The 21,143-nt window shown below is 59.0% G+C and overlaps 1 protein-coding gene across 3 annotated transcripts in view; it reads right to left on the bottom strand.

The window, feature by feature from the left end:
- Nucleotides 1–466: 466 nt before the first annotated feature.
- Nucleotides 467–21,143, bottom strand: part of TTC7B (tetratricopeptide repeat domain 7B) — a 279,640-nt gene continuing 258,963 nt past the window's right edge. For all 3 annotated transcript variants that reach the window (XM_055538917.1, XM_055538916.1, XM_055538919.1), the window contains one exon: nt 467–1,784. In XM_055538917.1, coding sequence (XP_055394892.1) covers nt 1,563–1,784 — 222 coding nt within the window. In that variant the 3' untranslated portion in view covers nt 467–1,562. The remainder of the gene's footprint in view (nt 1,785–21,143) is intronic.

Raw genomic sequence — 21,143 nt, forward strand, 5'->3', positions numbered from 1 at the left:
GCCTGCCCGCCCTGCCCCAGGGAGCTTTCGCCTGCCTGCCCTTCTCCCCACTGGGACACCTGCCCGCCCTGCCCACAGGGAGCTTTCGCCTGCAGGCTCTGCCCAGACATCAGCTGCACCCTCCCCAGCCTGCTCAGTGAGTCAGAGAGGTCATGCCCAGCTTAGGCAGGGGCTCTCAAGGCTTCAGGGTGCTCCCAGCAATGCGGGGCCACCACACTGATGCTCAGACAACCAGCTCTGGGGGATTAGGGAGGCCTGCTCAACTTCTCTCTGGTTTTTGGTGTCTCGTCTTTACTGTCCAATCTGTTGGGTAGAGCTTCACGTTTGGCTCCAACCCCCTCATACGCCCTCTCTTCATGGTGGCAAGAGGGCTGCTGCCGTTCTAGCCTCACAACTCAGGTTCAAGTGTGAGAGAAGAACAGCGTTTCCTTGCAGCTCCCATCCTAACTGGACCACTTCAGGTCACATGCTCACTCCTGATCGTCTGTTGGAGGGAACAGTTAGATATTGACTGGGTAGGCCTGAGTCACAAGCTCCAATTTCAGGCAACACGGGAAAGGAGAATTGCCCCACTAACATCAGGGCCGGACCTCCTCATTCCAAGGGCTGACTCGTCCAGGGAAGCCCCCAGGCATCAAAAGCTCCCTATTCTATGAACTGAGTATTAGGCTCTCTGTGGTCTGTGGGTTTTCATGAGAAACACAAGCTGTGGGTCCATTTAAAAATCATTTTATTATTAACGTCATCTTTCCATTTAGCCAAGTGTCTGCAATGTATAAGGAATGTCGGTAAATATTCCATTTGAAGCTTCTTTGTACATATTTCCATCGATAAATAAACTCTGAATTCACATAAAAAAGTTAAACTTAAATAACTCATATTTCCTTCTCTTGTAACAGGCATATATTGGCAAAATATAAATATTCTTGGACTTAGGCTTTGTTCTAAGTGAGGACAGTAATTTATCACATGGTACAATTATCGACAACAAAACCAAGAAATTGTCAGCTGGTGTCCTGGCTTGGACTAGTTACTGAGGTGGGAAACAGAAAATTCACATTTGGTTTCTGGGCCAAGGATAGAGCGGGAGTGGTGATGGGGGGGAGCGAGTAGTTTTCTTTACAGCTTTGATAAAAATAATCTGCCCTGCCACTGAATTTTAACTTTGAATACATTCTTCTACATTTGCGGATTAATTCCATAATCATGTTACTTAAAACTCAGATGTCAACTAACAAAATATGGCACGTAATCCATGTTGAACCACGTCAGTAGATTCGAGAACTATCATCGGGCTGGCGGGAACGGCAACAGAAATGCACGTTGAGGGTGGTGACTGGGGGTCGGCTGGGTGAGTCCACGGCGGTCGCACACACTTCCGGGGCCTCGCGCAGCAGGCGGCCGTGCGCCGAGCGCGGGAAGGCCAGGGCCGCGCAGGGGGCGCGGGGGATGACGGGAAGGGCGGGGCGCGGGGGATGACGGGAAGGGCGGGGCGCGGGGGATGACGGGAAGGGCACGGCGCGGGAGGGCGGGGATGTCGGGGAAGGGCAGGGCAGGGCGGCTCAGAGCGCGCGCGGGATGACGGTGAAGGGCACGGCGGGGCTGCTGGCCTCCAGCTCCAGGGCTGTCAGGAAGCACTCGGTGGCCGCCGCGTCGTTGCCCTGAGCCTGCAGGACCTCGCCCAGGCCGTTCCAGACCTCGTGGGCCGTGGAGTTCACCTGCACCGCGTCCCGCAGGATCTTCTCGGCCAGACTGTAGCGGCCCAGCTGGTGGAGGATCAGGGCCTGCAGAGGCAGAGAGACAGTCAGTCAGAGAGACAAGGCTCTGGACCCCGAGCTGTCCCTGAGCTTCGGCACGTTCCTCGGAGGCAGGCAGGTGTCTCCACCAGGGCGGGCACAGTGGAAGTTCAAGTTCTTCCTGCGCTCAGGGCGGGAGTCAGAAGGATCACTCAAACCATGAGCCGTCGGAAGTCAGCGGCATTCAGCCATTTGTGAACAGCAGCAACAGAAAGGGCCATTTCCAGAGGTCCACCCAGGACCGCACCGCGCGGGGCGGCCACGGTCTGTCTGCCGACACCGCCCGCAGAGGGGGGTTTGCCATCTTTTACTTTTTTTTAACCTCAAGAAAAGTCACAACAAACAGAACAGAAATGTCAGTCGCTCACAGCCCCACCCTGGCGGCACCCTGATCTCACGGCCCCTGCGGGCTCGGCGCCCGCACGGCTGTCACTTCAGTTGCAATCAGAGCGCGCGTGTTGGTCCCCAAATATTCCACGCTAATCGTGTTTCCAGGTTGTGCGTCTCCACAACCGGTGTGTCTGGATTTCATCCGACAGACACTCATTTACTCAAGGACCCTCTCACGGGGAGACACCCAGGCTTCCCAGTCTCCAGCGACTGAACAGCCCGCCCCCCAACCCTGCGTTGCCTCGTTTCACGTCGGGGCTGAACGGGGGCGGAGCCTCTCCTCGCCGCTCTCCGCTTTCAGGGTGTTGCGGGCCACCTTGGCCTGCACTGGTCAGACGAGCTTCAGGGTCACTTTGTGAGTCCCTCTGGCTGTGCGCGCACGACCGCTCTCAGAGCAAGGAGAAGCCTGACAAAGCCTCGTCTTCCTGCCCGGAACGCGGCCTGGCCTCCGGGCCTGCAGACCTCAGCCCTGCACGTTCTCTCCGTGCCTCGCGTGTGGCGGGGCTGAGGCCGCCCGGTTTCCTCAAGGCTGCGCCTCACCAGGGGCCGAGGGCAGAGCCGGGCTGTGCTGCCCGAGGGTCCGCTGCGGCCCGAGCCCACACTCCAGGGGGCTCCGGCCTCCGAGATGAGCTCCTGGAGCGGGTAGGGGCGCCCTCGGCAGGCAGCAGCCAGGCCCCGAGGGCTGTGCCTGGGTAGTTCTCAGGACCAGAGCGCACCCTGACCGCCCAGAGCCGTCGGCACCTCTGAGCACCCAACTCGGGGCAGTGAGGCTGACCCGGGAGCCTGTGGTCAGAGGGTGACGGCCGGGACACCTGTGGCCTCAGCAACAAGTGCGCCTTGGTCCTGGTGGGGCAGGTTCCTGAGTGAGGAGGAGGAGCAGGAGGGCTCAGGTGGAGGGAGGCTGTCCTCCCGGGCCAGAGGACAGTAAGCCCAGGGTCAGGTCCCCCTCTCGGAGGGGAAAACTGCAAGGAGAATAGCATGTGTTTGCTTTCTTAGTAACATCATCACATCTAATGACATCACAGGGGCCTCCCTGGGGGCTCAGACAGTAAAGAGTCTGCCTGCAACGTGGGAGACCTGGGTTTGAGCCCTGGGTTGGGAAGACCACTGGAGAAAGGAAAGGCTACCAACTCCAGTATTCTTGCCTGGAGAATCCCCTGACTGAGGAGCCTGGTGGGCTACATCCATGGGGTCGGACACGACTGAGCAGCCAAGCACAGCACAGCACAGCAGACAGGCTCAGAAAGGCCCAGTGTCTTGCCCGAGGTCACAGGGCCCAGGAGGGTGGAGCCGACAGCTTCTCAGCGCTCGCTGTTGCCACTGGCATGAGAGACTGGCCCCCGGGCACCAGCCCAGCTCCAACTGAGCAGAAGGGCGCCCGCTGTGCTGTGGGTCCCTCCCAGCCCCTCCACCTGCATCTGTGATGGGGTGGCTCCCCTCGAGGGCACAGCCTTTCTCCCCTTTCTCTGCTGTTCGGGAGCACCCTGCATATTCGCTCAAGGACTGGGGGGCTCCTTGCCTCTCTCTGGGGGCCACAGGCCGGCGGTCATCTTGAGGCTCAGGGTGGCTGCACACGCCGAAGGACTGGGGGTCCTGTTAGTCAGAAAGCAGACCTGTGAGATGAGACTCAGGAGCACCGGGACCTTGGTCCAGCGGGGCCTGGAGGTGACTGCTCCCAGCAGCATTGCTCTGACCCCACCCTACTGGAGTGGGGACAAGGACACCAGTCCACTGGCTGGTAATTTTGTTTCGAAAGTGGCGGCTGCTGGACCTTGGAGGCTCCAGGGGCACAGGGCAGGGGCACGGGCACCCCTCCCAAAATGCCTGCAGGAACCAGCTGTGGGCTAATCCGACCCACTGTCCTCAGGGCTGGCCATCTAAGGGCCTTGTGATTCTCTAGGGTTCTTACCAGCTTGGGAATTTCTAGCCCATCCCTGGACTTATATTTCAAACATAAGAACAGGCTCCCATTTCCAGATGACCTTGAAGCTTCCTGAGCAATCTGTTTAGTGGAATTAATTCCTAAAGCCGGGGCAGCTTGGGGAGGTATCACAGACTTGCCAGGGGCTGCCAGCTCACGCTTGGCGAGGGAATGAAACATTGGCCTCTCCCCAGTCCCCCAGTGAGCCAAGGGTGGCTCAGAAATCAGGCAGAGTGAGGGCAACCAGAGCAAGCTCCGGCCGGGGGCTGAGTCAATGCTAGGGGCCAGCGTTGCTGGCAGGGTGGCCAGAGGTGGGTTGGCACCTGGACACGCCTGGCCATCGGGACCAAAGCGCCCCCGGAGCCCCTCTGTGTCATGAGGGGCTTCCACGTGCCCCTGTCCCTGATGCCCCCTTTGTTCTTCAAGTCCTGCTTCCTCTCTTCTCTGAAGATCAAGGCCTCACCCCTGAGGCTGGCACTCCGCTGTGCTCACCCCCAGCCAGGCCCTGCTTTCTCCCAGAACAGGCCTCTTGGCTCATCCAGGCTGATCCCTCAGCCCAGGTATTTCTGCAGGACGCAGCGCCCACCCCTCCTCCACCTCCCCAACCTTGGTCAGTCTCGTCTGGCCCTCTTGCTGGAGCTCTAGTCCATCTGCCTGAAGCCCTGACAATCCCAAAGTCCAGGCCACACCAACCTCTTAGGCAGCACTGTGCATGCGTGTGTTTGTGCTAAGTCACTTCAGTCCTGTCTGACTCTTTGCAACCCCATGGACTGTAGCCTGCCAGGCTCCTCTGTCCACAGGATTCTCCAGGCAAGGGTACTGCAGTGGATTGCCAGGCCCTTCTCCAGGGAATTTTTCTGATCCAGGGATCGAACCCACGTCTCTCATGTCCTCTGCACTGGCAGGTGGGTTCTTTACCACTGGTGCTGCCTGGGAAGCCCTTAGGCAGCTCTACCCAGCGGCATATTAAAAAGCAGAGACGTTACTTTGCCAACAAAGGTCTGTCTAGTCAAAGCTATGGTTTCTCCAGTAGTCATGTATGTATGTGAGAGTTGGACCATAAAGCTAGCTGAGCACCGAAAAATTGATGCTTTTGAACTGTGGTGTTGGAGAAGACTCTTGAGAGTCCCTTGGACTGCAAGGAGATCCAATCAATCAATCCTAAAGGAAATCAGTCCTGGGGGTTCATTGGGCGGACTGATGCTAAAGCTGAAACTCCCAATACTTTGGCCACCTAATGCAAAGAACGAACTCATTTGAAAAGACCCTGATGCTGGGAAAGAGTGAAGGTGGGAGGAGAAGGGGATGATAGAGGATGAGATGGCTGGATGGCATCAGTGACTCAATGGACATGAGTTTGAGTAAACTCCGGGAGCTGGTGATGGACAGGGAGGCCTGGCGTGCTGTGGTCCATGGGGTCACAAAGAGTCAGACACGACTGAGCAACTGAACTGACTGACTCACCCAGTGGCATTTAGCTCCCGCCTCCAGCCCTCAGCCGGGCAGGAGACAGAATTTGATGACTGACATATTTTATTACCTTAGCAAGCAAGCACCCTCCCCCCATCAAAGTCACAAAAACTCAGTGAGTGACTGCGCAACCCCCAGCCATGCACTGTGGACACAGATGTGGGCAAGAAGCTGTCCTGCTCTCAAAGCTGGGGACCCGGTGACAACCCCAGCGTGACCAAGCTGTGTGCCCGGCCCTGGGGTCTGCCTCAGCCGCCGGCAAGACTGCACTTCACTTCTACTGTCTGCACGCCAGGGCCACAAGCCTGGCTCCTGTCCGAGATGCCTCTGCTGTGGTGAGCGGCGGAGCTGAGACGTGGTTGCTGCGGCCCTGACGCTGGGCCCCCGCTCCTCCTCTGAGGAAAGACGTGCAAACGGCCTGCGCCTCTGCCAGCCCTGCCGATTCTGGGGCCACCGGAGATGAGGGCCCGCTGGGGCCGGCCTCCTGAGCAGACAGGAGCCCTCGAGGAGGCGACTCTCAGTCCCTCTCTTCAGGCGCAAATGAACACAGCTTGCTAAGCTTGCAATTATTATAATCAGGTGTTTTGTACAGAGAAGACCTTGGTGAGGCACCACACTGGAAGTGAGGGATTAAATTAAACCTGTTCTTTCAAAAGAGACAAAAGGGACTTGGCGGGTTTGAGGACAATCAGTGTCTTCCTCACTCACGCTTTTACGTGCGTGTGGAGACTGCTGCCCGGGGACGGAGCCCCTGGCTGCTTGCGGGGGCGCCATGCAGGGGCCCTGGCTGTGGGGAGCCCCTCTGTCCACGCCCAGGACAAAAGCCCCTTGGAGATCTTTTTTTATTTTTAATGTATTTATTTTTCCTTTTTGGGGGCTGCACCGCGTGGTCTGTGGGATCTTCGTCCGGCGACCAGGGATCGCAACGGTGCCCCCTGCATTGCAAGCACAGTCTTAACTACGGGCCCCCCAGAGAAGAAGTCCTGCCTCTTAGAGATTTTAGATGTCACCGCGGGGCTCTGCCCAAGTGCCAAGCCAGCGCTTCGCTTGGGGGTTCACTGGGTGTCGGGACACCCACCCTATGGCACCGCTGCTGGGGGCGCCTGAGCTGGGGGGACCCACCAGGGGCAGCGGAGCGTGTGGAGCCCGAGAGGGTGGAGGCAGGTCGGAGCACGGGCCCGGCTCCCCACATGCCCACGAGCCCAGCTCCACCACGGACTCGGGCAGCTTGCTCCGGTCCCAGGGGCTCTGCCTGCATCATGGGGACAAGGACTGAGACACGGGAGGGCAGCGAGGCCTGCATGAGGCCTGGGAGGACTCAGTGACGGTAGCCTTCGCTGAACCGTCCCGTGGTCAACGCCGTGGTTCTGAGCGACCACGGGGCAGGGGCTCCCGGAGGCCCTTGGCCGATGGCCCGCCCCTGTGCCCTCTCCGCCGGCGCCCGGTCAGATCAGGGAGCCTCCGATTCGCCTCTGCCTGTGCGGCGCCCGGAGCGGCCCAGCACCCCTGAGGGCCTCGGTGAGCGTCTGCTGGACGGATGGAGAGACGGATATGGGGACGGCGGAGAGGGGCCCAGCCCCCTTCCCTGCGACGTAACCCTGGAACCACCCGGGCCAACCTCTCAACAACCCTCCCACCCGTAAGCTTTCCCGGAAGAAACACTGCACTGGCATCCGCAGCCCTTGCCAGCCCACGCTGCAACCCGGCTGTCCCGAGCTCTTCAGACTCGCCCTTCGTAGTGCGGAGTTACCAGAGCGATGGAGACGTGACGCCACCTCTCCGTCAGGAGGTCTGAGCGCCTCTCTGACTTCCGCTAGGAAGATGCGGAGACAGCGGCTTCCTCCCTGAAAACCAGCGTAGAGGCGGCTGCTGTGTCTCATTACACCCAGTGCAGCCTCCACGCGGAGCCCCAGGACTTGAATTACTATCTGCTTCCCGAGGTCTGGGTGTCCCGCACTGGAGCCGGCGGGACCCTCAGAGCCCGGGCGGGACCTCCAGAGGATGGCGGGACCCTCAGAAGCTGGGAGGGACCCTCAGAGGGTGGCAGGACCCCCAGAGGATGGCGGGCCCCCCAGAGACCGGGATGGCCAGGTGATGGGAAATCCTGGGTCCAGGCAGGCGATTTCATCATCAGCTGCAGCCTGAGACAAGGACTCATAAATTCAGTGAGCTCATGCTCAGAAACACCAGCATCAACATCGCCAAAGCTCAGCGTGACGCACCGACCTAATTAAAGAAATGTCAGATCGAGCCAGCCCCACGCGCTATCAAGGGACATCCTCGAGAAGGCAGCTCAGGGCAGCCTGTGCAGCTCAGAAGACATGGGGATGCTGGGTGTTCTCCTCACTCTGAGGCCCAAGAAAGCTCTCAGCAACATTCCAGCCCATCTCCAGACTCGTTGCCCTCCATCTGCCATTGCAAACAAGTGCCCTGGTGTTGCCACTGAGAAGGACCTGAGTCTCCGCCAGCCCTCAGGAGAGCACCACGGTGCCCGCAAGGACCTCAGTGCCCCCACCAGCTCCCCACGCTCGCACTTTTCCACTCTAATGGCCAAGAGACTCCCACTGACTTATTTAAACATCTCCCAGGTTGACTTATTGCTTTATTTTTACCGGCCTTCCCCAACAACGAGTCAGGAGGCGCGCCAGCACAGGGCGGCCTGAAGTCGGCGCTTCCCCACGAGGCGCCCGTGGTGGAGAGCCGGCGCTAATCACCCCCGAGGGAGGCGCTGCCCGCCTGTGCTTGGGAAGATGGTGCCCTGCCCCCCCGGGGTCCACTCCAGGCCAGGCCTCTCCCCTCCCCGCACCCCAGGCCCTGGGACCCCCGGGGGGCACAGCAGCCCAGGAAGCCACCTGGCTCCCCCCAGCAGCTGGTGGGGTGGGGATGGTGGGGGAGACATGGCCCCAGAGTCCAGCCAGCGGAGTGGAGGCTCTCTGTGGTCAGGAAAACAGTTCACACGGGACCACCACATTGCTTGGGCTGCCCTGGTGGCTCAGCTGGTAAAGAACCTGCCTGTGATGCAGGAGACCCAGGTTCGATCCCTGGGTCAGGAAGATCCCCTGGAGGAGGACATGGAGAATCCCATGGACAGAGGAGCCTGGCAGGCTACAGCCCAGGGGGTCGCAAAGAGTTGGACATGGTGACCAACACACACACTGCACTGCTAAGCTGACGAGCTTCCTGGGAGAAGCCGACGGCGCGGGCCCTAGGGACCCTAGCCCCATCCCGTGGTCCCAGGCCAGGACCCCGTCCCAACAACACTGACACACCCCCTCAGGCCCCGTCTCAACCTGTCCTCACACAGGGGTGGGGGGTCACACCTTTGAAGCATCACTACATTTGGGTCTGAACATTTATTACCAAGACAATGAAAACAAAGCCTGTCCTGTTATTTCCAGCAAGGAGTCCTGGCCTCCCCTGGGCCGGGAAGCGTCACAGTGGTGGAGAGCAGGTCCTCTCAGGCCAGCTCTGCCGTCTACCACCAACTGTCCAGCTTAGGCAGAACCTTCTCTCTAGCCTCTTTCCTGACCTAGAAAATGAAGGGGTGGAGGAGGTGATCTCCAGATGAAAATTCGAGGATTTGGTCAAATTTTCCACCCAACAAGTATTTTTTGGAGCATCAGCTACATACCAGTGAAGAAGAACTAAAGAGCCTCTTGATGAAAGTGAAAGAGGAGAGTGAAAAAGTTGGCTTAAAACTCAACATTCAAAAAATGAAGATCATGGCATCTGGTCCCAAAACTTCATGGCAAATAGATGGGGAAACAATGGAAACAGTGACAGATTTTCTTTTCTTGGGCTCCAAAATCACTGCAGATGGTGACTGCAGCCATGAAATTCAAAGATGCTTGCTCCTTGGAAGAAAAGCTATGACCAACCTAGACAGCATATTAAAAAGCAGAGACATTACTTGGACAACAAAGGTCCATCTAGTTAAGGCTATGGTTTTTCCAGTGGTCATGTATGGATGTGAGAGTTGGACTATAAAGAAAGCTGAGCACCTAAGAATTGATGCTTTTGAACTGTGGTGTTAGAGAAGACTTTTGAGAGTCCCTTGGACTGCAAGGAGATCCAACCAGTCCATCCTAAAGGAGACCAGTCCTGGGTGTTCATTGGAAGGACTGATGCTGAAGCTGAAACTCCAATACTTTGGCCGCCTGATGGGAAGAACTGACTCATTTGAAAAGACCCTGAGGCTGAGAAAGATTGAGGACAGGAGGAGACGGGGACGACAGAGGATGAGATGGCTGGATGGCATCACCGACTGGATGGACATGAGTTTGGGTGAACTCTGTGAGTTGGTGATGGACAGGGAGGCTTAGCGTGCTGCAGTCCACGGGGTTGCAGAGTCGGACACGACTGAGCAACTGAACTGACTGAAGTGAGCTACATACCTGGTGCGTATCTGTTCTTTCAGGGCTTAAACTTTAATTGGAGAAACAAGCAGAAAACACAGCAGGGAGGACTCTTCTTGCCGTCAGTAGGGCAGAGTGCCTACGGAGGGCCAGGAAGGGGGCTGGGAAGGGCTGCCTGGGGGGGCCTCCTGGGGGGAGGCCCTCGTGGGTGGGGGCCCTCCAGCAGTAAGACGGACACAAACGGGAGAGCAGCCCCGGAGGCGTGGCCCCTTCCACTGCGAGGCCCAGCGTGCGTGGGAGAGAGAAGGGGTCTCTCTCTGAGTCTGGGAGACCCTGGGGATGCCCGTCTCAGTCCCCTGGGACCTGTGGCCCTGGGACCCAGTGGGCACTCGGTAAACGCTGCTCGTCCGAAAGGCAGTCAGGACACGTCGGTGCTGGGTGGACGCTGGGCATGGGCATCACCCGCTCCCCGAGGAGGGCGGGCACCTTGCACGCACGTCTGGGAGCGGCGGGGCAGGGAGGGCGCAGTGGGGGCGTGCAGGGCCTCCAGGTCGGGCCCGGCAGGCTCTGTTGGAGTCTCACGACGGACGCCACAGGGCCCGGGGATTTCCTGGCAGTCCTGCAGGGCCGCTGGCCGAGGACCCCCCCGGAGGGCGGCGATTCCCTACCTGTCGGGGGACGCAGTCATCTTGGCCAGTGGCTGCTGCATCCCCGCCAAGGGCTGGGCATGAACTATTTTTCCACTTTTACACAGGAACAAACAGGAATGATAAGACACTTTCTGACGAAGGGAGGACAGGAACTGATAAACCCTGGAAAATTCTTTTTCCACAAATAACAGGAGGAGTCAGCACACAGTCCAGGCAGGAAGGCAGGTGGGGGCTCCGGGGCTGTGGGGCGGGGGTCTGCGGGGGGAGGTCCCGCTGCCCGTTTGCTGGGATGCGGGGACCCTGCCCTGCCCTCGGGGCTAGCTTGGCAGTGGATGTGGAGCAGCTTCCCCTGGATCCTCGGGGCTGCAGAGCCCGTGGGACGGACGGCCTGGCCTCCTCTCCCCACATGGCCGAGCCCTCACGCTGACCGCCCCAGAGAAGAGCCGGCAGCGTCACTTCCTCAACACTCCCTGTTCCCGTGGGAAGGGCAGGGACGTGGCCGTCCCCTGCAGAGAGGCCCTCGGGGCTGAGCTGAGGTGCTGGCCACCTGCCCTTCCATGGACTTCGATTCCAGCACCTTGAAGTCTGCAGGCCACGAGCCCCTGTGGGGAACTCCCCAGTGGGCCCCAAGGGTGGACGGGTCACCTGGATGGAGGGAGGGAGTCAGAGGGGTCGCGGCAGCCGCTGCAAACGGCACCTGTGGTCAGGCCACGGGACGCGCACGTGGACTCAGGGAAGGCAAGACTCACTGGTCCCGGAGGCGGCCACTCGCAAGCAGGGGGACCCACCCTCAGCAGCACTGCCCAAGGAGCAGGGGTCTGCTCTCAGCCCCCGTAGCCACTCGGCGACCCCTGCTTGCTGTCTGGGAGGCTTTGCTGAGAAGGGAGCCCTCCCCGTCTCCCAGAGGGCAGGACCCTGAGACACCCAACATCTACCTTGCTGGGCCCTGGGGGCCTGGGCACGCTGCACGGTTCTTGTAGCTGCTTCCTGGAGCCAAAGGAAGGGACAGAATCCTAACAGCTGCCAGGCGGGAGCTCCCCTAGAGGTTTCGTGAGAATGGGAGTCTCATGTCTGCAGGACAGAGGCCACACTGCCATCCAGGGTTGCAGGAGTGGCCAGTGGACGGCAGAGCAAGAACGCAGAAGTGGGTCTTCTTGGCTCTAAAGGGTGAGCGCTGCCAACCACCTCGGCTCCCGCCCCCAAGCCCCGGATGGTGCTACATGTCCCCCTGAGCCTCCCCTGCCGGCCATCTCCACACAGAGGGGCCAGGTGACCCCGCCACGTCACTCCCCGAGCACGGCCGCCTGCCCCCGGGCGCTCTGCCTTGCGGATGCCCCCTGCTCGCCTGTCCCCTGCCTCCCTCCCTCCTAAGTCGTCTGACCCCAGGCCACAGTGTGCAGCAGACTGGCCTCCAGAAGGAAAATGCCCTGTTCACAGCGTTCACCACCTTCTGTGGTATGAACGTCCCCTCTGGGGCTGATTTCACGGGATGTCTCTGCAGGGCTGGGGCGGGTCAGCCCCAGGATGCTGCTGTCTCCAGGGCTGAGGGCGGAAGGGGAGAAGCGGCCTGTCTTCTCCCCTCATCAGGCGATGTGACTCCACAAAGCTTACGCTAAGTCACTCAGTCGTGTCTGACTCTTTGTGACCCCATGGACCATAGCCCCTCAGGCTCCTCTGTCCATGGGACTCTCCAGGCAAGAACACTGGAGCGGTTGCCATGCCCTCCTCCAGGGCATCTTCCTGACCTGGGGATTGAACTTGTGCGTCCTGCTGCAGGCAGGTTCTTTACTGCTGAGCTGCCGGGGAAGCCCTAGGCAAGCTGAGGGTATCAGTGAAATGCCCTCGGAACGCCCCCATGCCTCTGTCTTCTCCCCTTCAGCCTCCAAAGGCTCCCTGGGCACCCGGCCTCCTGAGCCTGGCCTGCTAATGCCGGCAGTCCCTGTGAGCTGGGACGCCCCCTGCTGCAGCCGTGGTGGGTGCTGGGGGCAGGGGCAGAGTCAGCAGGAGGAAGGGGGTTTGCAGTGTCAACCGTCCCAGAGGCAGAGGCTGATCCATCCCTCTGGGTGAGACACCCAGCGGCAGGTAGCAAGATCCAGCAGCGCGTGGGAGCTCTAATTAGAGAGCCAATTATAACCCCACTGACCTGCCTGGCTTTGACAGGCCTGGAAAAAACGCGTGTCTGTCCTCAGGAAGAAGCAGGTTGTGCTTCTGGTTTGTTCTGAGAGATCCCCGCGGGGACGGCTTGCTGGCACTGTGGTTGCAGCCTCCTGCGTCTGTCCGGATGCCTGTGGCCCCAACACGGGGGATCAGAGGGAACCTGTGGGGACTCTGGTCCCTAAGGGGAGGGTTGCTTTCCACCACAGGCCTGCTTCGCGCTTCTGTTTATGAGGAAGGACAGAGCCTGGTACCCACAGGCTCCCCCGCGGGCCAAGCAGGCAGTTTCTGCTTTGTCTGGAAGGATGTAAGTTGGCATTTCAATCATGGGTCTCTTCAAGACGGACCTCCTGGCAAGGCCGGGCCCCAGGCTCGGTGCCTGTGTGTCCAAGCTTCCTTGCAGAAACAGACCCTCTGATCATCAGCTTGGGTCACCCGCCCTCCCCGGGGAGGCGGACACCTGGCAAGAGACTCAGGTCTCCTGGAGACATGGAGAAGGGACGGAGCGCGTTTCTCCCGAGAGCCAAGGCCACGTCCACCGTCAGACAGCAGGGGTCTAGGCGCAGTTAGAGGCAGCGCCGACACGGCCCAGGGGCCACAGGCCTTCCGGATGACTCGAGGACGTTCTGAAAGGCTCAGGAGGAAACCATAGCTGCAGAGGTGTACCTTAAGAGACAGGTGTTCTGTAAACACCGAGCCGCTGAGGAAGGGGAGGGAGGGCGCAGACGGGAGGAGAGGGGGCCTGGTGACCGTGAGCGGCTGGCAGGAGCGACCGGGGCGAGGAACTGGGGCGCGGGCAACAGGGCTGGGGTCCTGGGAACCGAGCCAGGGGGGCTATGGAGCAGAAGAGCTCCCGGAGCTTCCTGAAGCCTGAAGCCCACACCTTATGGCTAGCTGGGTGGGGGGCGCCCTCAGACTCGGGTCCCAGCCTCTCCCGAGCAGGCCGCTGAAGCCTCGGGAGGCCCCTGGCAGCCTCCTCACCCAGCGCTCAGCCTGGAGCCCCTGTGCGCCTGCACAGCTACCTGGTCAGCAGGTCTGTAAGAGCAGGGGTCTGCAGTGCCCGGCCCCCGAGCAGGCTCCCAGTCTCCACCTTCCCAGAGCCCAAGGGTTGGAAACCCGGTGATCCTTGGCGTTTCATCTCTGGTGCATGTGGAATCCCTTCCTTCTAAGCAATGAGCCTAAAGACCTAGGGAGGACATCCTGCTAGAAGTTTCCCCCAGGTCCTGCTTCTGGGTTTTCTTCACCGACATCAAGGATATCAGTGTCCACCAGAGTGGATGGGTGGCTGACGAAAGCCTGGACTAAAAATCCCTCACCCCCACCCGACCCCCTTGGCAACAGAAGGGATGCCAAAGACGGACCCAGAGACGTTCCTGCACACGCCCAGACTCCCAAACCAGCGCGGAAGCGCATGGATCTAGGCATTTCCAGGGCTCCAGCAGCTGTGAGCAGGGAGACATCCCTGGGGGAGGTGAGAGGCAGGAGAAGAAACGGAGGCTTCACCCCAGGTGGGAGCAAAAGAGGAAAGAGACAGCTACAGCAGATGCTGCTTGACGTGAAGACAGGGTCATGCCCTTCAACCCCTAAAAGATGGTGAAAAACTCCTCTCCTCCCACCAGAACAAGGGGCTGAGTTCTCTGGGGCCAGGGTCACCGTGCAGGAGGTTAGAAAGCTGATCCATTTCACCCCCGCCGCAGCTCAGGAAGGCGAGTGCTAGTATCCCATTTAACAGAGAAGGAAAGTGCTCAGTTGCTCAGTCGGGTCTCACTCTTTGTGACCCCATGGACTGTAGCCCGCCAGGCTCCTCTGTCCCTGGGATTCTCCAGGCGAGAATACTGGAGTGGGTGGCCATGCCTCCTCCAGGGCATCTTCCGCACCAGGGATTGAGCCCGCATCTCTTGTGTCTCCTGCACTGGCAGGCAGGCCTTTACCCCTGGTGCCGCGGGCGAGAGACCTTCAGAAGCGATGGAGTCAGGATTCCTGGGGGTGGGGGCTGAGCCCCCGCTGCCTCCGCGCCCCTCTCTGTAAAAGGAGCTGCTCAGATGAGGGAAGCCCACGGGCGCTCTAAACCCCGGAGTGCCCTCCACCCTCTGGGGAGCTCCAGGTCCAAAGGCTTTCATCTGCCACCCGTCCACTCTGGTCCCTCATCCTTGGTATTGGTGAGGAAAACCCAGCAGACCCTGAGGGAACTTCTAGTGGGAGGTCCCCCCTAGGCCTTTGGGCTAAAGGGTTTGAAGTTCAGACTGTCAGAAGGTCCGGACCACATGAGGGAAGACACGGCCCAGAGGGAAAGTCCAGAAACACTAGTGAGGGGGCCTCTCTGAGACCAGCAGCAGAAGATGGGGGCAATTTAAGCGTCAGACAGGTTGGGGCTGCCAGCCCCAGTGCCCCCAGGAGGAGACGGGGGCCGCCTCGCCACACCCTCCGGCTGAGTTCAGAGGCAGGCACTGTGGGGGAAGATGCTCAGGAAGCCAGGGCAACAGCAGGGCTGAGATCCAGGGAGGCCTGAAACAAGGAGGGAATTAATTAGGGACCGGCATCTAGAACACAGGACGACCATGGTAAAGGAAACAACTCCGGACCAAATTCCTAACCCAAGCTAGGAAGCAAGAACAGTGGCAAGGCAGATCCAAGCTAGGGAGCAAGAGCCGCGGCGAGGCAGGAAGGCGGTGCAAGCAACATGGCAAATCGTCCTGGAAGACTGGAGCAGAATTTCTAAGAATAAGTGGTTTGGGAGGGTACGTCAGATTCTAAATAATTTTAGATCATCATTACTAATGAGACACTAAACCACACTGCCTATAATTAGTCATCTTAGAGTACAAAACAGAAAATAGAAATAAACAAAAGACCCTGATTCTGGGAAAGATTGAGGGCAGGAAGAGAAGGGGATGAGAGAGGATGAGATGGTTGGATGGCATCACCGACTCAATGGACATGAGTTTGAGTGAACTCTGGGAGTTGGTGATGGACAGGGAGGCCTGGCGTGCTGCAGTCCCTGGGGTTGCAAAGAGTCGGACACGACTGAGCAACTGAACAACAAGAATACAGCACAGAAAATAGAAGGAAATGCAGAACTCTTTCTTTTTGTTCCCTTAACTTGCTGCAAAGGAACGCCTGGTGACGTGGCTTGCATTTCAGAGCCTGCGCCGGGTCTGCGCTGCTTCTGGGCCTGTGACTTCAGTCCTCAGTGACATCAGGGGTGGCCCGAAGCCATGGAGCCCTGGCCAGCACTCAGAAAATGCTGCAGTGGGAGGAAGGACCCAATAATCAAGCAGAAAATGTCTGCAGAGAATACTTCTGCACCGAATGAGGCCGTTGGGGCTGGGAGGATGCCTGCGGGGGGCGGGCAGGGTGGGCGGCGAGAACAAGGCCACAAGCCACACAGGGGTCATGCAGGCGGCCAGCAGAAGTTCCAGAGTCCTGGGGAACATGCCTTTCGCTCCACGGAGGGCACGCATGCCCAGCGAGCTGAAAATGCTCTCAGCTAAAGGACACAGCTCCAAAAGGAGGTGAAGATGCAGCTGGCGCCATAAAAACCTTTCAAGTTCCTGCTTCTTCCCCTAGGTCATATCCAGTACCCCCCCACCCACTCACACGCGCCCGCCCCTGGGTTCCACCCCCCACCCCCTGCTTCAGCAGACCGGCTCTCTGTTTCTGCCTCCCACCCGGAGACGGGTGCGTGCTAGGGCGCTCAGTCGTGTCTGACTCTGCGACCCCATGGACTGTAGCCTGCCAGGCTCTTCTGTCCATGGGATTCTCCAGGCAAGAAAACTGCAGTGGGTGGCCATTTCTTCTTCCAGGGGATCTTCCTCACTCAGGGATTGAACCCATGTCTCTTACGGATCCAGTATTGGAAGGCAGGTTCTTTATCACCAGCACCACCTGGGAAGCCCCAAAGCAGGCACTCTGCAAACCCAGTTAGGGCAAGGTGGTCTCCCCTTCCCTTCCCCAGAGGAGCCGCCCTCTAAGCGAGCTGTGAGAGCAAAGAAGATACGGTGGTGCTGTGGAAATAAGGAAGCTGCTTCCAACTGGGTTTGGGGTGGGGGTCGGGGGTGAAAGAAGAATCTCCCTCAGTCTGGGACCAAGAGCAGAGGTGGTCTCGCCCCGACAGGACACCAGGCCCACGGTCCATGGGGGGAGCCAGTAGGAGGGGCTGGGTCACCATCAAGGGACCAGGAAGTGTCCTTGGGGAGAGGACAGAGGGGTGACCCACAGAAACCCCACAGGAGAGTTCACCCGGCCCGGGGCGGTGGGGTCTGGGTGTTGCTCTTTTCAGACAGGAAACGATGCTTAGGGACACTCGCGGGGAGGAAGGAGGCTGTCTCCCGCTGGGCTGGGCTGTCTCCAGGGGGCGTTCCCCGGGAGGCCCTGGTCTCGGGGGAAGAAGGTGGGTGAGAAGTGGCCCCTGAAGAAGCTCCGTGACGGCAGGGGCGCTGCCTGAATCAGCGCAGCCCCTTGGTGCCGCTGTGCCAACCAGCTGCCTCTGTGCCCCCACTGCCACCCCGGGGACCACCTGAGCCTCCCAGCACCCGTGTCTGGGTCAGGCCTTGGGGCCTGGCACGGAGCTTGGCCGGGAACAGGGAGAGTGCACAGGGCTCCGACCAAGGACGGGTAGACCCTTTGTGAGCTGCCGTTCTGATCTCTGGTCGGGAACTAGGCCTCTTGTCTGTGGGCGTGTTCGCGGGGCCGCGTCCCGACTCGACTGAGACCCCGAGGCCCCGGCAGACGCCTCCCCTCGGCCGGGCCTCTCACCCCGACGCTGCTCCTGGGGGCCGAGGCCACGCGACTCCAGTCCTGAGCCGTGGCTGTCTGTGGTCCCGGCCACCACGCCCCCCGGACGGGTTCAAGGTCTGGCACGGAGGAGTGTCTGGAGACGACAGGACAGAGTCTGAGCGTGAGAGGGGCTGTCTCTGCGCCCTCCCAGCCCTCCAGCGGAGGGCTGCCCCGCAGCCTGCTCTCGCACTCAGCCCCCGGGGCGGGTCTGAGGTCTCCGCCAGGCCGGCACACCTGCAGCCCCGCCTGGGAGCCCGGCACATCCTCCTGAGCCCCGCCGCCCGGAAGTCCCGTGACTCAGCCCCACCTCGGCCGCCACGGTGCCCCTACGTCACTTCCTGTCCTTGTGGCCGATGGTACCCGAGCCAAGGCCGAGGCGACCAAGAGCCGGTGGACCTGACCGGCGAGACTAGCCTGTTGCCATGGGCTCTGCTGAGTCTAGTCAAGGCAGTGGGCCCCCAGGCTTTGGGCCGGGCCTTCACTCACGAGAGGGGAGCGGCGACAGCTGGGAAGGGCACGGTCACCTCTTCCCCCAGCCCCCAAGCCGGCGGTCACCTCCCAGTCTACGCGGCCACTGCGCTGCCAGGCGGGATGCCTCCCCCAGGGAGCAGACAGCCCCGTGTCGGTTCCCCCAGTGCTTCCAGGGAGCGAGGTCCAGGGGCCGACACCTCCCGCCAGGCTGGGTGGGCGGGGCCAAGAAAGGCTCCCCTGGGCAGTGGCCCCCGAGTCCGCTGCGTGCGAGGCTCCGTCCCTCCTGCCCGTGCAGCCTCGGCCCCAGGCCGGGGGCCACGGGCCATCGTGCACAGCAGTCCAGTCTGGCCCGACATGGCCGCCCCTGAGCCCGGGCAGAGGTGACGCCTTCTGTCTCTGCCTGAGACAGTCAGGCCAGCGGAGGCCTCCGCTGTTTCCTGACCCCTTTCAGCCATGATGACCAGGGCGACTGGCTCGAAAGCCACAGTCAGAAAGTAATACTTGAAAAGGAAAGCACCATGCTTCTGGCCAAGCAGGTGCCATGATATGTTCTTACTTCGGCTCCTCTAGTTGCTGAAATTCGGTCAGGGGGAAAGCCACTCCTGAGGTCAGCTCCTCCGGAAAAGAACTCCCCTCAAATAGACACAGACGGGCCTCCATCACAGGCAGGTAACCTGAGTTAGTGCTTAGAGAGCCTGCGGGACTCAACCCACAAAACCATACCATGGGGCGGTCAGTTATTATCCCCGTTCCACAGCTGAGAAAATGGAGGCCCAGGAAGACTAAGGGACTTGGCCACACAGTCGGGAAGTGATAAAGCAGGGACCCAGGCGGGCTGGCCCTGGCACCATGCCCTTGACCACTGCACTGTCCTAATGTTTAAGCTCCAGACCCTTAACAGACTTGACCTTCCAGTCCTGGCTCTGCTCCTAACTTGAAATGTGACCTGGGGCAGGTCACCAAGCGCAGTGTCTTTCCCACCAGTAAAAGAAATTCTCGATTTCACCACATCTTGCAAGAATAAACATCAGACGTGGAGGATGAGGTTTTAAATTTCTTTTCAGAGGTGAAGGTTATGTTCATGCCAAGGATTCCCAGTTCTCGGGAGGGCCTGAAGCTGTCAGAGTTGCTAAGAGGCAGTGTGTACCATGAAAGGGCAGCAGTGGAGCTGGCTGGAGAACCAGCAGCTGGTAGGAAGCCCTGCACCCTTCTCTCTGTCAGTCTGAGCCCCAGATAAACAGCCAAGGACCGCAGAGAAACGAAGGCCTGTGTGCTTTTCACAGGGCTATCAACAGCACACAGGCGTGCAGAAAGGGCGGCCTCTAGATACTTCATTAGTCTTTCTTTAAAGCAAACAAGCGCCTCCTTATGTTTAAAAGCATTTTTAAAATCCTGAAAGTAAATGAAATACGATGAATAGATGAGATGGCCTTCTCACTAGACTGCGGTAGAGTTTTGTTCCCTCCCAGTCATGCCTCCCGTGCGAGGAGAGAAACTGATACTTTGGATGAAAGAGATCGGTTTCTAAGGACGAGCGTTCGCAAGGGGAAGGACATCTCCACTCTGCTCCATTACCTTAATTGTCCCTGGGTCTCGTCTAGAGTAACAGGATCAGAGTTCCCTTCTCTAGGACTGGTTTCTCCAAGGCAAAGATGCGTAGCTCTGCCCTGTCTGTCTGTGCCCTGGGCCCTGGGTCCCCCTTGCTAAACTGATGGATAAATTAGATCCACAGACTCAGCTGCCATCTCTGGTGAAAGTTAAAGTGTTAATCGCTCAGTCATGTCCGACTCTTTGCGACCCCTCAGACTATAGCCCACCAGGCTCCTCTGTCCATGGAATTCTCCAGGCAAGAATACTGGAGTGGGTTGTCATTTCCTTCTCCAGGGGCTCTTCCCCAGCCAGGGATCCAACCTGGGTCTTCTGCATTGCAGGCAGATTCTTTACCATCTGAGCCAGCAGGGCCATCTCTGGAATCACCCTGAAAAATTCACCAGCTTCCTGCTGCCTCTCTCCTCCAACAGGGGTATCCATTGGAAAACATGCTTCTAAATAATGAAATATGAGACACAAGCAATTTCCCCCAAATCTCATGAAACAGACGGACACTTTAAAAGAGCGAGAGGAATAAAAACACCAGAGTTTCGTAATTTAGCGGCACAAGCTGCCTGCCTCAAGCAAGCCGGAGCTCACCTCCTTCCCTGGATTCAACCCCTCCCTGCCATCCTTCTGGCCCATCATGCATAACGGGATGAAACGTTTCCCCTCAGTAATCAAGCCTGTAAGCTTCTAGACGGTTAAAAGAAAGCTCCGACTTCAGAGCGATGTTGTGAGCCTTGTTTTGATGCTTCTGGCTCAAACTTTAGAGCCGTGAAAACAAGCTGTAGTAACCACGCAGAACCTCGCATTTCACGTCCTCCTTCCAGCCCCACTGCCTACAGGGCGTGCCCCCGGGTATTTCGTAATAAAATCCACTTTTCCAACAGCACGGCTGTTCTCTGCCAGCCTCTGCAACTCATGTGCTCCTGAAACAGAACTGCGACCCACGTCTAAAGTTCTCACGCTCGACGTCACTGCAGACTTCTGGTGTTTCAGAAAGCCTAAGACAGGGGACTTCCCTGGACCTCCAGTGGTTGGACCTGGCCTTCCAGTGTGGGGGATGTGGGTTTGAATCCAGCTTTGGGGGGCTAAGATCCCACCCAAATGCCTTGGGGCCAAAACCCCCCAAAAAACATAAAGCAGAAGCAATACTATAACAAATTCAATAAAGACTTTTAGAAGAAGAAAGAAAAAGAAAATGTAAGATCATGGAGGAAACCCTCAGGGACAGCTCGTCCTGGAACCTCTGCCTGGAGCTCACGCCTCAGTCCAGCCACAGAGGTCAACCAGCACTTCTGGACACTTGATGCCCAAACAAGAAGCTTGTTCTGTTACTTGACTGGCCCTTTATTATGGTGATCCCCAAACTGTCTTTCCATTGAGCACAAATGCCTTCCCGCCTCACTGATGGGTCCTTTCTGCCCTGCAACCCACCATCAAGGGGCTGTCCATCCAAGGCAGGCAGGCAGGCCTTCACCCTGTGCCCATGGTGGATCACCTGACCCCTGGCCCCTAGTGGTCTCTTTTCCCCATTGTCCTCCCCTTCTCTGGGAGCTCCACCACG

Source organism: Bubalus kerabau, chromosome 10, assembly GCF_029407905.1.
Source record: "Bubalus kerabau isolate K-KA32 ecotype Philippines breed swamp buffalo chromosome 10, PCC_UOA_SB_1v2, whole genome shotgun sequence".
Lineage (NCBI taxonomy): Eukaryota > Metazoa > Chordata > Mammalia > Artiodactyla > Bovidae > Bubalus > Bubalus kerabau.